The sequence below is a fragment of the Melospiza melodia genome, chromosome 8 (assembly GCF_035770615.1).
Source record: "Melospiza melodia melodia isolate bMelMel2 chromosome 8, bMelMel2.pri, whole genome shotgun sequence".
Classification (NCBI taxonomy): domain Eukaryota; kingdom Metazoa; phylum Chordata; class Aves; order Passeriformes; family Passerellidae; genus Melospiza; species Melospiza melodia.
In genome coordinates, this window is record NC_086201.1 from 18,483,172 (window position 1) to 18,498,969 (window position 15,798).

The 15,798-nt window shown below is 37.9% G+C and overlaps 1 protein-coding gene across 6 annotated transcripts in view; it reads right to left on the minus strand.

Annotated features, from left to right (window-relative positions):
• The window catches only part of LOC134421301 (sodium channel protein type 1 subunit alpha), an 88,374-nt gene that overhangs the window by 55,696 nt on the left and 16,880 nt on the right, over positions 1 to 15,798 (minus strand). For all 6 annotated transcript variants that reach the window (XM_063162042.1, XM_063162037.1, XM_063162043.1 and 3 more), the window contains one exon: positions 6,455 to 6,770. In XM_063162042.1, coding sequence (XP_063018112.1) covers positions 6,455 to 6,718 — 264 coding nt within the window. In that variant the 5' untranslated portion in view covers positions 6,719 to 6,770. The remainder of the gene's footprint in view (positions 1 to 6,454; positions 6,771 to 15,798) is intronic.

Below are 15,798 nucleotides of genomic sequence, written 5' to 3' on the forward strand. Positions count from 1 at the left end.
AATTTCTCAAATAAAAATTATTTCCAGTACTTACCTGATGAATGCAATAAATTCAATTCATTAATGTTTTTGTGTTGATTCTTCAACATAAACTCAATAAAGTAATATTCCTTTCTATGTGTTTCTTGTAAATAAAGATGCATAAATTATTAACTGAAATAGTAATTTTATTTATGTTTTCCCCCAGAAAACTCTCCCTGTTTGAAATAGCACAAGCAGGGTGTGGTGGTGCATTTCACCCTACTTGTGGGCTTTATTTAGTCTTACTAACTAGAAATCCTTCTGGAAACTGATTTATTAGACTATCCACTTGTTTAATTTTGGGGGTTTTGTGCTAAGGAGAGAGGGAAATAGCAGTAACATATACAGCCATATTTAGGTAGGTCTCTGAGTACTGGAAATCTGAATATACCTTACTGGAGGAGAGCAAGAGACAATCTCAAATGATCCTTTTGCACAATTGTGGTTTCCAGCTGTGAAAATTTCCCAGAAAACACATTCTTTTAAAATTTAACTTTTAATATGTATAGAGCTAATCAAATTTAGAGAAACTTATAGGCATTCAAGCCTTACTTCAGAGAATTTTAGAAGATTGTCTCAAAATGTCTCAAATAAATCCATGAGCCAGAGAGAAATAGATGAGAGCAAACCCTGCAAACACTGCTGTGCTCCTCTGCAGGATATGATGGCTGCACCTGCACTAACACTACAGCACACAAAATGGGGGCTGTCGGGCTCTTTTTTGTCACTAAGGTGCTCTTCAACTGCAAGATCAATCAGAAGAGAATGAAAATCAGTGCAGAAGGAAGGAAGGTTCAGTAACTCAGATGAAATCTGCATCCAGCAAAAGGGACGATGCAAGAATAATAACCTAAATTCAAATGAAATTAAAGGAAAATTTCTAAAATGTCTTTTTTCATTTTTTGCTTTTTCCATTATCAGAATTGTATATTTTGCACATAAGCTATGAGAAAGCCTCCCTGATTTTTGTAAGTTGCTGATGAAATGAGGTGTAAGCGAGAATGCCAGTGGAAGTGTGGGCAAGGGTATGTTGGCTTCATCTGGTGTCCATGACATCGAGTATTGCTTCAAGATTGAAAGCAGTGAACTGCATGACTGTTTCCAGGAAGGCTGGCAGACAGGGAATATGCCAAGGAGGGTCAAGGAGGACAATGCTTCAGTCTGCTGAGATTTGGAAAGTTTAGAATGCATGGACTGTGAAGTACAGATACAAATGTCTAGAAGCACACAGGAAGTGGAGAGAGATGTGGAGATGGGGCTTTACTGAATGCAGAGGAGAAGCAAGGATTAAACTGTGAGGAAAAGCTGCTCCAGTCCCAGTGGCTTCTTCCCTGAGCTGTTCCCCCATCACAGCTCTACACAGAACACCTTCTGCTACAAACCAACCCCCAGGAGTAAGGGACACTACCAGGCAGACTTTACTCTGTCTTGAGTACAAACTCAAGATGTGTAGGAATGTATCAGATATGTATATGATTTCCCACTTCTGCACAGAAATGGAGAAACTGCACGTGAAGCTGAGGACAGCCTGAGCTAATATTTCCAAATTACACATCCAGTCTGGGCTCACAGGTACCAGCCTGCAGATGACCTGACCTTACATGAAGCTTCCATTTCAACTGCTGAAGCAACCAACCAGATGAATGACATTTTGGCACAGTGTTTTAAAGCCTCACACCCCAAGGGGGAAGGTGAATTTCCTCTGCCAGGTCCGTCCCCAGCCCCCAGGACTCACATCTCAGACGCCTCCAACTCATGCTCTTTTTTGTAGTTATGAGGTAGTTGACAAAATGCATTAAAAATGACACTTCCTACTAACTCTGTATTTAAGACTACTGTACCTTCATTTAGTCAACCTACATTTTTTAAAAAATCTTTGAACACAAGCATATTAAACATACATCTATTTTCTAACATGCCTTATGGAAAATAACAGCACGCTGGCACAGTTCCAGTTTCAGTTGGAAGCTGCTGCTATTTTAGCTGTTCTACTTTCTGCTGCCCTGCATAAGCTGAACCAACAAGACATAAATTCCCTACCTCAGTTTTAATTTTTCACTGAAAGCATCTTTCTGACTTGGGCTTTCAGAATGACTTTGTTGGTCCTCTAACTTCTAGTCTTAAATATGAATTAGAACTGTACTTTATTTCTGAAGGAGAATTTTCATTAAAAAGTACAGGTGAGAGCTGATATGTCCTATGTAAGCTCCCTGCTATGCCTGCTAAATCTCACTCCACTCAACCCAGATGTAAGCCAATGTGTAGGCAGTGTGGATGAACATGAAGAATTGTACCCAAAGCTGTCAGGACAAAGTAGACATACACTAAGAAAAGCTAGATAAATTCTAAATAAATTGTAACATGAATATCCTTTTATATGAAGGATTATGTATAGATTTCAGGCGTTATGTTTTATTCATTTTTATAAAGGCACAAAACTGACTCACACTCAAAGTGTTGGAGTGTGAATATAAATTCAGAGTTCTCTGAAAGGAAGTCCCTGATTTTCTGCTTTTGCATCCGTAACCTAAAACTCAATCCATCTTCTGCCATATTGAAATAAAGCCAGAAACTGAATTCTTAGCAGGGCAAAGGAGGAGGAGGAGTGTTTTGAGAAGATGTAGCTAAGAGAGAAGAGTCAACACTGAATAAAGATAAGGTCTCTGAGTACCTCTTGGGATAAGGAGTTCCCAAAACCTTATTTCTCCTCTCCTTCCTCCTAGTTAGCTTTAAATGTAGTTTCTGGAAGGCTAGATTTAGTGCACTTTCTGCTACCCCACTGCATTTCCACCTTCTGAAAGACAGGAGCAGATACAACACTGAGCTGGGTCCTCAGGGTCTCTGGAAAAGCTCCTTCGGCAGCTAGAATAGGACACTTATGGCATATGAGAAGTTTGCATTTCTTGGGTTTGTGGTTATCTTTTGAAACAATGTTTTCTGCAAGTCCTTTTTTGCTTGGCTAGAACTTTTCACTTAAAAATATTTCACAACTATGAAAATATCCAAAATCACTACTGCATTCAGCTTCGCTGGCGTAATTATTGAAGCAATTACACACAATCTTTTTGGGTTTTTTGCAGCCCAAGATTTATCTGGGAAACCCAGGAGTTAGTGATTTGATGAGATCAGGGACTGATATCGAATGCCAGGAGAAAAGGAGGCATCTTTGCTGACAGACATCATTCAGATCCTTCTGGCAAGAGGCAGGGCATAGAGGGGCAATAAACAATGTTATATCACTATCACAGCGGGAGGAAAGTGAAATTTTACCCACTTCAGTTCCACCTATTCTCTCCCTCCTCTTTAATGTAGCAGCCTAGGTTCAGAGGAAAAGAGCCAGCCCTGCAAGTGTGAAACCAAGTGGGCCAGGCTTTGATTCATGCCCGCAGGTCAGCATCTTAGGGGATTCCAGCTGCTCTGTTCTCCACAGACAATGCAGTGAGCATTGCTGATCCTCTGTGATGGCAGCCTGAGCATGAGCAGGCACTGTTGGACTGGGAACACACAGATTTGCACTCACACAGAGGCAGAACACAAAACATGAGTGAACTTCCTGTTCACTTTTAATCAATTTTGGATTTAAAAAAAAAAAAAAGAAAAAAAGACCATTGCAACCCTTTAGGATGCTAAATCTCACAGTTCTAAAGACCAGCATTATTGGCCAACACAGTCAGCAGCATTTCAGTATAATGAAATCATAAGTATAGGAGAACATTATTCTATTCTTTTACAATAAAATAATTATGTTGCAAGGGTACAGCTGCTGGCTTTCAGGCTACCTGTTATACAGTGTAAATCAAAAATACTATAAAGTGTGTAAACCTGCTGTAATGGGCTGTCCTACTGTCAAACAGCAGTTATCAATATTTTCGTTTTCCTTTCAATTTCAGATCAGCATTGAGTACAGATATGTCCTCTTTCATGGTAGGTTTTGCATAGAAGCACACTCACAAAAACATAAAACTATTATACCTATTTGGGTTTTCTTCTCTTAAATGTTTTTTTTTTTAATTTTAAATTTTCATCTCAAGCCTACCTCAGGCACAAATTAGGGCTCTCAAACCACCTCAAAATATATATTTATTTCTGTCTTATTCTCTATTAAACTGCATCAAAACATGGCACGCACAAAACTTTTGCTTAGAAAAAGCAGTCCCAAGGATGGAACGTAAAACACTAGATGACATTTAAACATTCACTGCATGAAAAATACAGTGATCTAGATCAATCTTGGTATAAAGAATAGGGGAAAAAAGAAAAAATGCAAGAGAGATGCAATATTTGCATATAAGGCAAATGATGGTTGACTTCATTAATGACCCAAGCTTATAATACAAATATTCCTAAAATTCCTATACAGCTTTTCCAAATAAACAGTGACCAGTGCTGTGAGCAACCATTTGTGTTCCCTATTTGAAAGTTTAGAAGCCAAACTTTTAGATAGTTTCTGTCAACAAATCAGCGATAGTTTATGCAGAGATCTCAATAGAGCTCTGAGAAAAACAGTGGCATCTGGTAATCCTCTACACTTGCCCTAACCCTTTTTGCAAATAAGCCTTTTCCTTTATTCTGGTGTTTTTCATTAGATCCATGACATTTCAGATGGATGCTTCACCAGGGAGAAACATAACATCTCTAGCGATTGTGCAGCAGCTGTCCCACTGTCACTTTGGAGAGGGTGTGCTGATGGACTTCTTGGCTTAACAAGATGGAATTCAGAGAGGGGTAAAGAAGAAGCTGAAATGTTAAACATTACAGAGATAAATACATTGAGCATTCCTGTGCATCCTCCTAGGGATGTTTACTCCTGCTACAAAATTTCTCAAATTCTGAGACTTGCAGGAGCATCAGCTGCAAGTAGTTTCAAAATACAAGTGAAACAAGACATAAGTATTTCCAGAATTCACATAGAGCTAGATAATAAAATTTAGAAAATAGATATTTTAAAGGAAAATGACGGGTGAAAGTTTGAAATAGATGTTGATTTTCTGTCAGGAACGTCTATTTTCCTCTTACTGCAGGAAGAAAAAACAGAGAACTGAAGCAGTTGAGAAATTTTTGCCTTGTCTTAGACTGACAGGGCTGTTTCTATTTTTGTCCTGCAGAAGATTAAAGCACGTGCATAGAGAGAATGTGTGGACTTCAGCAGAAAGAGGAGAATCCCATAGGGGATGTGTTTGGACCATACATATTTAGTGTGCAAATAAAAAAGATTCTTCTTTTCAAATAGTACAGAAACTTGACTGAATATGCTCAGCTGTTTTCTCTCCATTTCTTACAATTCTATCACCAGACCTGGCTGATTTAGTAAGTTTTTGTGAAAAGGGACTGAAAGGGTCTTCCATTCCCAAGGGCTTGAGAGGCATATCTATCATGTATCTGTTTTCACTGTCAGAAACATAAGAGAGATTGATTTGGCTATAAAGGTCCAGGATGAGCTGTGGGCAGGTAGGGATAAAATTATATGGCATACTGTATCATAAACAGACACAATTAGTGCAGAACTCTACAAGGCCTGCTTTTATAGAAACACATCTTTTATCTTCGTAAAAGTAGAACTGTGATTTAAAGATAAATCTTCATATGCTGTGAATGGCAGATAAAGGCTCTTGCAGAGGCACCAGATAATAGAGATAAAAATATTGTTCTTTCACTCAGTATTTTCTCTCTTGCCAAAATAGGACTCATAAATCACATGAAATTTAGCAAGCTGAGACACTTAGAAAACAGTAGTTTGTGAAAGTCAAAATAACAAAATATTGACAGTTTTTACAATCATAGAATCCAGTAATTAAATTATCACCCAATCTAGCTATAGCTATAGAGCATGAACTTTTTCTGCTGCTTAAAGGCTGTGCAGCAGGACCATTCTGAAAGGATTCCAGGCCTGCCCAAGGCCAGTTTCACTAAAACTTTAAAATCAGTTTTTGTATTTTTTTTGTTACATCCAGTGCTTATCTGTTTGTTTTCCTATTGATTCCATAAATTTCCTAAGCATTTGCTTCCAAAGCAGATTTCTGTGAACAAAATGTTCTATGCATCAGTTCACACTGTCAGTTTTAAATCTGAAGAACCTTAGAGAATTTTGGTGTACTTAGTATGAATGTATGTTCATTTTAAGAAGCTCACAAAATATATATGTATTACATATCCACATGTTTGCATAGGTGTTATATATTGCTTGTAACCTAAGATCCCATATTATGCTTCAACTTTGATGTAAGTGTTCCTTTGATATCAAGTCAGTTATCTCAAGGAAATAAATTTTGAGATAAATTAAAAGGAAAGGGTGAAAAGCTCGTAACCATTAAGGCAAATGGCTGAAAATTAACAAACTGATTTAACAAGCTCTACGATCCACTCCATAAAAACAAAATGAGCATGAAACACACTGCAAACACTGGAACGTGAACAGCATTTATATTAGACTCACTTTTTTATTGATGTAATATGGGTCCATGTCTTCCAAGGGCTCAGACACCATTCCTGGAGGTATGTCACCATATATAAAGGGGAGTGTTTTTCCTGCCTCCAAGTCACTGTTTGGTTTTGGCCCATTTTCATCATCGTCTTTGCGATCTGGTTTGGGGTTCTTGGCTTTTTCTGCAGCAATGCGCTGTTCAATAGCTGCAAGAGACTCTCTAGTGAAGAATTGGAAGCTGTCTGGTCCTGGTGGTACAAGCACTGACTGCTCCATCTTTTCATCCTGCACATTTTAATTACCATTTATTCTTCTGCATAGGAAAATACTAAAAGAAAGCAGAAAATAAAATTCAAATAAACATGTTGAAATCACAAAGTAAGAAAGATGTAGTAGTTATTTTCAAGTGCAATTGTTTTTGCTATGTTGAATTGTTAAAATACACAATTTGAAAATTATGTAAACAAAGACAAAGTAAGCAGTTTAGTCGGTGATTTGGTATTTGTAAGAAGCACTTTTGTTGTTCTTACACTAGTTATTGGAACTGTAAAAATTTCTGAGCTCCAGGAGTGTGTTAGTCTTTTACTCCAAATAAGGGAAAGTATGATAGCTAAGAATAATCAAATACATTCTTTCCTCATAACTCTAGTTATATTATGATCACACTCCTCTGGACTCAATCAGGATTACATTGGTAACTATAAATAGAACAGTTCAACAGAGTTAACACAGAAAATTTCACTGAGATCAGCAAAAGTATCAGAAAACAAGCACTGTAAAACCAAAACTTCCATTTAAAAAAAAATTAAGTCTGTATTTTATGAAGTATTAAAGAAATTATTCCAAATAAATTTTTGTATGGGAAATTATTTTAAGTATGAAGAAGAGCAATTGCGGAATATTATTTCACATTAGCTGTTACTGTGTTTGGTTCTTTATAAAATAGTTGTAACTAGAAAATTCTGGAAGTATTTTAGTATACATATTTATTCATACACTGCAATTGCAAACATAAACCTGTTGGGAAGAAAAACAAAAAAAAAAGGAAAAAGGAATTCTTGTTAAGACTACAGATTTGACATCTTCCATGCTGCTGAAAAAATTTCTGATGACACCACAAGACATACAAATGAAATGCATATTTGGGCTCATAGTGGTGCATATTTCCCTCATGTCTGACTGACTTTCAATCAAGGTGCAAGTTTCTCTCTGTAAAAAAATTAAAGTGAGCTGATCTCACACCAAACACTAAGTATTCACCCATGCAGACACTCATGTCAAAACCAGTTCTGTACATCTTCACTTCTTTCCTAGGGAAAAGGAATTATACTGTTCTGTCCCCATTGGGGGGAAGGAGGAGGATCTAAGAAAATGTACCTCAGCTAAAAGGGATTTTAAATCCTGCATTTCTCCACATAGAGAGTATCCTCTAGACAGTCCTCAGCTCCCTATGTCATGGTTCTGTTTACTTCTGTGAATTGCCACTTTGGTCACTTAACTATTGAATTTATAAACTCACTATTTGTACACTCTGATACTGGTTCTTAATGTTCAACCACACCTTGTGGGTACTGGGAAAGAAGGAGATAAAACTATTAGCCACATCATTGAATTTTCTGATCTCAAACTGATCCCCATGAGGGCACCACGATTTGGAAGATAGATCCTGTGCTGTTATCCCAATGTTATGGGGGACACAGCTGTCGGTGGATACCCTTTGCTCTGTGGGCTTCAGGTAGATACAGAGACCCAAGAAAGACAATCAAGCCCTCTTCTCTGCTCTACTTATTTGGCAAAAGAAGGGGCTAAGTCTTCTCCTCTCCCTCTCCCTCTCCTCCTGGTCTACATAGACATGCCTGCCTTTCCCTCTCCTCCTCCTCCTCCTCGTGAGGCCAGGAGGGTCCCTTCCCGTTTGCCATTTCCCTCTAATCCCTCATTCCCGGTCCAAGGCAGCGCTCGGCGCTCTCTGCCCGGCGCACCGAGCCCGAAGGCTCCGGGGGCACTGGGAGAAGGTGCTGGACACAGCAAGGGCGATCCCGTGTGCTGCGAGGGAACGGGCAGCCAGTGAGCAGTCAGCAAAGATGGGACCTGAAACCACAGGGTGCTGTGTCAGGATCACCTTTTAGCTCACTGAATGACCCCACCTGGCATGCAGGACAAGGATTACCTCAGGATTTGCCTGCAGGTGCACAGAAACAAAATGCTTTGCAGCCATTATTTATGTTGCAAAAACATTTGATTCAGCTGCTGTGTTTATAGACCAAGTTTAAAATCAGCAAGTGCTGTGGGCTTTTCTAATAATATGTGTATTTCTTTATATAGAAAGGAACTCTACGTTATTTTCTATAATTAAGCCTAGAATGTTCTCTGGTCTGTCAAATGTACATGGAGCTAGCTAGCAACACCTTTAGATGTAACTAAATCTAAGTAGACTGTACTTAACATCTTTCAGGAGGCTTTATGAAGATTACCTACTTTTTATCCTCTACTTAACAGATTAGAGGATGATATCCCAGATACGTTTTCCCCTTCTTCATACATTTCAATGATTAAAAATCTTCAGAATTGCAAATACAAATCTTATATAAATTTAAAAGTCAATACTAAATACATACAGAATTTGCTACAGTCTTAATCCCAAATCACTTCCATTGCTTATATGGCAGTGCTTAACTACTAGGTTTGTATTTCATTTACTACAGTAAATTGATTTATTCTCACTTTTATGTGAGGGGATGCATAAAAATTGATACCAGACCAATTAATCCACAGCTATCCTTCTGATTTCCACCAAGTTATTTATTAAATATTAATTGAATAAGTGCAGATTGCTTACATGATCCAAATGGGCTTCTTTTTTTTCCTTTAGCATAGCACTAGTAATTCAACATAGGAAAAAATATAAGAATACCCAAAATATTAGTTTCTTATCAAGTTCTTTCCTAATAAGGAATGGGGTTTTTTCCTTCTACATTTCCATGTCCATTTGAGTGACCTTCTTATGAGCAATGCAAAACATTTCAAATTTTGGAAAATAAGACACTCAGAGAATAGAATCATTGTTTCTTCTGATATTTCCCAGGCAAAATATATTCACATACACTTTGCAGTATACATTTTTGTAAGCCAGATAACTGCAGAGCACACTCAGCGTGCAGACCATCTGCAGACCACAAGCAGAGTAAGTCAGGAGCTGTTCAGCTGCATTTGTGCAAGTGCACAAAGCACAGTGATCTGCCCACGTGTGCCAAGTGTGAGGCAGCCAGAACCACCCTGGATAGCTCTGCACACACAGAGCAGCTGGGTGATACACACAGCATCCCTGCCCTCCTGGCTGAGAGCTACTGTGCACAAAGAGTCATTTTAGATCTGTGCATTCCTTGAGAATAAGCTATCAAACATCTGTGAGCATCTGTGTATTTTTACAGTCTTCAAATGTCATCTAAATAATTTTTCTAGGCAAAGTAAAGGGACATATGGGAAATAGATTAAGAGATGGTACCTTGTCAAACAATGTCTTCAAATCAGTTACACACTGCTCCTTGAAAAAGTCAATTAAACAATACATAACTCTCAGAAATAGAGACAAGCTTGAACAAGATTATTTCCTAATCTGATATCATTAGTACTGTTAGCTTGCATATCCTTCATACCTTCATAACAAGGGTTTCTGGAGTGTTTGGTCAGGACGACCTTAGCATCCATGTAGAACTACAGTGCTGCAAACACTTAAACTTCAGCAAGTGAATTTCTTTATATTATCCATACACTTAAATCTGAAACTGAAACATGCTTTGAAGTTTGGTCTTCTGGTATAACAGCCACTAACTAAAATTTAACTACTTCAAAATAAAGATAAACTAATGAATCTACATGTAAACTCACAGAGCCCAGATCTCCGTATTACAATAATTTGCATTATTTAATTGCACAGCTTCTCATTACTTTTGATTTATCAATGAGTCACCAGGATTCTTGCCTTCAGCATATCAAATAAATATAATTTACCTTCCTCACAGTGTGGATCTGTGGGAGGAGAGGAAGAAAGCTGTGGGAAGCCACTCCAGTTTTGTATGTGCAGCCTCAGAACGAAGCCTGTGTCTCTACTGTCTGTCTCAGTTATAGGGCTACTGCAAGCAGCAAAGGCAGGTAGGATATCCAAGTAACATGCTTGGCAGAAGGGCAGGAATCAGATTGGAATATTAGAACTATACAACTTTTTATGACTCCCTGTAGCTCACATATAAAATTCAATTTAATTCTCATGGAGAGCTTTATAAGGGAGACTTGCATATTACCAGACTGATAATAGGATTCTCCCATATCTTTTTTTACCATCTTCTTGATGTTCCCTCTCAGAATGGATAATGCAGATCTGGCACAAGGGCTCGCTTGCATTACATTACTTAGACTTGGATAACTGCATTTATTTAATGCATATTAATTTTAAATAAAGGGTAGGTGCAGTAATACTGCAGACCTCATAATAGGGTACATAGATATGCACTGAGCTATATAAATAAATTATCTGAAATATTGAAAGCAATCAAACAGTACATACCAGTTTAAGTGGGAGTTTATGCTTTGCAGCTGGATATTTCCATTACTTAACCTGACACACAGAAAGGGTTGCTGAAGGGGAGTGATGGGGGGAGAGGATGACTATTTAATTTGCCTCAGAGTTGCAAACAGCCATGGGGTAGCTGTGTGATTCAGGAGGGCAGTTCAGCGCTCAGTCTGGGCTGCCCAACAGCCAGAAAGCAGAACAGACAGGGACAGGAAATGCAGCTCGTGTCTCTGAAATCCCCACTGTTGTACCATTGCTTAGCTTACTGAGCAGGAATGAAATCAAGATTAATGGGGTAGACATAAGGTATGCAAGAAAACATGGGCTTGGCATCTTAAAGGCAAGCGTTCATTTGGGAAGGCAGTCATGGCTTCTGATCCCTGCTCCTAGAGCTATTTCTCTATTATACCTAGTAAATTCACTTGAGAAAACTCATTTGAAAATCACCAGAGGTATATTACCTGAGAAGAAAAAAATGTAGCATTAACTATGGGAAAAGAGGGTTTAGTTCTAGTGTTCACTCACAATTAACTTCTTTAACTCCGCAAGAAAATGCAAGCATAAGTTTTGAAAAATAAAGCAAAGTAAAATAAGCTAGCCTTCCCCAACAAGATAACTAGCCAGCAAAACCCCCATGCTGGTAAAACCAGGATGTTCCCTGTGAGCTGTTTGCTGCTACCTTTTCTCCCATAACACCTAGACTTTCAGTCCTGTTCTTTTGTCTTGTTTAGAGGAAATCAGAAAACCATATAATATAAACACAGTATATTATCCGTCTCCATTAGTTATATATATGTATGCATTGCCAACATTTCTATTCTCAGTATATTTTTAAATTCATCTAATGTATCTCTAAATCAAAATCTAGGTACTAGGCTTGGCTTTAGATTAAAAAGAAATAGCTTGCTTCAGCTTACTGCTTTGCTAGTCTAATTCCAAGTCTAATTAGCTGCAAATGAGTCTTATTTTAGAAAGCTGAAAAAACCAAAATTAGTTATGCAGCTTCATAGAAAGAAAGAAGGAAAATAATTTAATGGGACAAGTCACAATGCAGCTGCATTAGTACTCCATCTGAGCAAATGCATTTAATGGCTTAGAACTACTGGACTGCTACCAAGCTGAATGGATTCTCTGCTTACTCAGTTTCTGCAGCATATCTTGTGCAGCAAATGACTGCAGTACAGAGGAGCAATCTTTCTGCTTTCCTCCATTTGATCAGAGCACTGACCCCTTTTACTGGCAATCTACATTACTAGCTCAAGTTTAATTTTCTTAAACATCTGTTTCTTAAACGTCTGTTTATATTTACCTTAGCAAACATAACAACCTCTTTCTTCAGTTAAAAAAACCAACAAAGCCATGCAGGCTATGCAGTGCACATTACATAATGCTACTGATTCATTTGGCATTAAGCTAAAATTGAATTTAAGACAAGATTTAAGTTCTGGTCTTGGCATATTGCCACGCTTGGTAAAGAAATAAAAGTTGATGGAAAACAGATTGCTCCATACCCTGGAATGATGCAAATTTTGCAGAGCTAACAAACCCAAAAACATTGCCATACTCAAATTAGTGGGTTGTCTGACCCCATTAACAGCACTCAGGTACTAGATATCTCATATGGTCAGTGGAAAGGACAGAAGCCTGAAAGACATAATGACAAAAATCATTTACTTTCTAACAAATTTAGCAAGCAGATTTCATTCTTGAGGGTTTCCTGGGTCAAGGAATCAGATGCAGGAACAACAGGGACATGTTTAACACACAAGACCTCAGGGGGAAAAACTCAATCATAATTAGGGAAACAAAAAGAGTTTCTGCTTTTTGTGCACAATGATGGGGCCACTGTGAAGTAATAAACCTCCCAAATTGTAGAAACTTGTACTTTTTATACAGCAGAGAAGTCCAGGCATCATAGGAAAGCAACTTTCAAAACTTACCCCCTTGCCTTACATCCTTTGCACTCAGAGCATGGCCCAGGACATGCCTGTGCCCAGAGGAGGCAGCAGCAGCCCCAGCCCCTGTGTCAGGACTGGGCATCAGCTGCTGAGTTCCTGCAGGGCAGCTCCCAGGGCAGGATCCATCTCCCAGGCCGCCTGGGAGAGCAGGGAGGGCTCAAGGAATGGGAGATGCTTAAACCACAAAGCAGCTCTGCAGCCTAGGAAGCTCCTCTGCCCCTGCACAACCTTGGGATGGTTCTATTGCCTCAATCTCTTCTGCCTGTCTCAGGTTTTATGAGATGCAACAAATACATGGGCTATATGTGAAATAAGTGTTTTCCAAATGAATTGGTACTCTATATGCTAATGCCATGCAGCAGGTAACACAAGTCTGTAAACTCCTGACATTTGCATTTCTGTTTATGTGGGCAAGGCCCTGCACCTTGATCACTGGCATCATCTGATCCTGCTAAGGCAACTCCTCTGCAGTTCTCCCCTCATGTCCCTCTGCATTTTGTGATTCTGAACACACAAACCACTTTTACCAACAATAAGAGAATTCTGGTGTTTCTTAGTAAGCTTCTTTGAGTTTAACAATTTCCTAATAATATGTGAGAAATGGCTTATTCCCAGATTGGCATTTTCGCTTTACAGTAGCATAATTTATATTTGTTCTTATAGATACAATTTTAGTTAATTTCAAAAACTATTTTATATATTTTCATGTAGTTCTCAAAATAAAAATAAAATTTTAGAAAGTCACATCACTGCTGTAAAGAATCTTCCAAAACACAGACCTGGTAAAAAATAAACAAGCAAATAACTCTCACCTATATCCCGATTAGGTTTGAACTGATTTTTAACAAACTTTGAATTAAGAATGATAGTCCAATGGAATTTTGGAAAGTTTTCATTCAGTGGACACTCATGAGGCCATGATGTCCCAGCCTTGTGTCCAGGCATGTCTGTACATGATGTGGACTAGAGACATGACAATGTTCAAGCCCCGGCACCTTGTCCCCTAGAGGTGATATAGTTGCAGAGTTCATTTACTCTATTGAATATTAGATATTTAGCTTGTTTTAAGATCTAAAAAGCTCCTACATGGCACTCAGTATTCTCAGTTGCATAAAGGGGAAAACAATCTTGAAAATTCCTGGAAAAAACAAAATGCTTATTGTTATTAAATGGTTGACTACCAGCAGCAGCAGAAACATCTGCTGTGTCTGCCCCATCCTTTGAGCAATGCACTATTGGAAAAAGCTTCAGATTTGCCAAGAAAGGCAGGAATTAGTAATTCTGCAGAAGCAGCAGTTTGAAAGCCATTGAGCAAAGACTGTTAGCCACACTGACTTTCACCTAAAAGCAAATATTCAAGGTTTTTTTGTCTTTTGAGGTACTGGTGATTTTCCAGTCAATTTTGATGGAAGTGTAAAGAAATAATAAATAATCCAGTCAAAAACCAAGAGCAGTACAATTATAGACTAAGAAATCTAGTGCTATTGGAACTTTGGAAATTTTTAAAATCCTATGATTGCTCAAGAGAAACAATTAAAGAAATATGTTTCTTTAAAATAAATAAGAATACATTATTTACAGAAACTTCAAATGTTTAGAATGAACTTAATGCTATAAAGTGTACTGAGAAAACAGACAAGATGTAAAACTAAGATAATATCACGAGATACCATCTGTTATTCAAAAATGGAAAACCATTCATTAGAAATATCTGAAATATTGATATATACTTATAAAGAGCATAAATGATAACAAATTTTGAAGCAAAACATCCAGTCATTCAAATTCTCAGCCACTGTCTGGTCATTTTCTGAAGATCAGATAATCTGCTGAAAGCAAGCAAAGTACTTCGTACTTTATCAAATAAGCTATGTGGTTAAACACGGAATTGTAGGGCACATTTAGTGAATATTTTGCAAAGAAGCTATTCTAAAATACAGGTACAAAAACATAAAAAAGGAAAGAGGTTTGAGATCTATAGTTTTTTATAAATATCACTTGGTGCGCATCAAATGTACACAAACTCCATTAATGAAGATAATCAAGCAATGAAGTATTTAATAAAGTTTTCTATCTTGTATTCCACCTTGAATTCAAACTGATATATTACAGGGTCTGTATAATGTGAATCTGTTCATGTGGCTCCACCTGTAAGATGTGAGAACTCAAGTAGGAGAATCAACATGGTAAACTGAAGAGTACAGCAACCAATATCAGCAAATAATATCTCTTTCAGTCTCAACTTTTCTGATTGAAAAATATCAGATTTCCCATTTTGTAGGATTTGTGTATAGTGATTAAAACGCTTTCAGCTTTCTCATCCAAACCCACTCTTTTGACTTCTCATTAATTTAAAATACTCTTGCATTTGTGATTGAAACTGTTTATTGCTGTTCTAAATTGTCATTTTTAATGTTGCATTAGAGATTAAAGTGTTTTGCAATGTTTTTCCAATTAATAATTTTTAGTTTATAAGAGTGAGTGACAATGCCTTCTGGTACTTTGGCATTGGGTGTCCAGGGCAATATCTTAAATAGTTTAAAGATAAATTATAAATTAGCAATAGTTTCCCATAACTCTTTACTCCACTAATAGCAGCCCAGTGTGAAAGTTAGTTCCAGCCCTACCAGATGAGGGAAAGCTTCACCCACTCAACCTCCCAGAGTCAGTTATTGATTAACAATACACCCAGCTGAGAAAAATGAGGAGAGGCATTCCTCAGCACGTCATGCTTCTTGTCTGATCAATGCCTCTGAGGACAGGGCACCATTTCCTACCACACTGAGAGCTGAACAATGCTTCTGCAGGTAGTGCATGTGCAATCCAGAAGC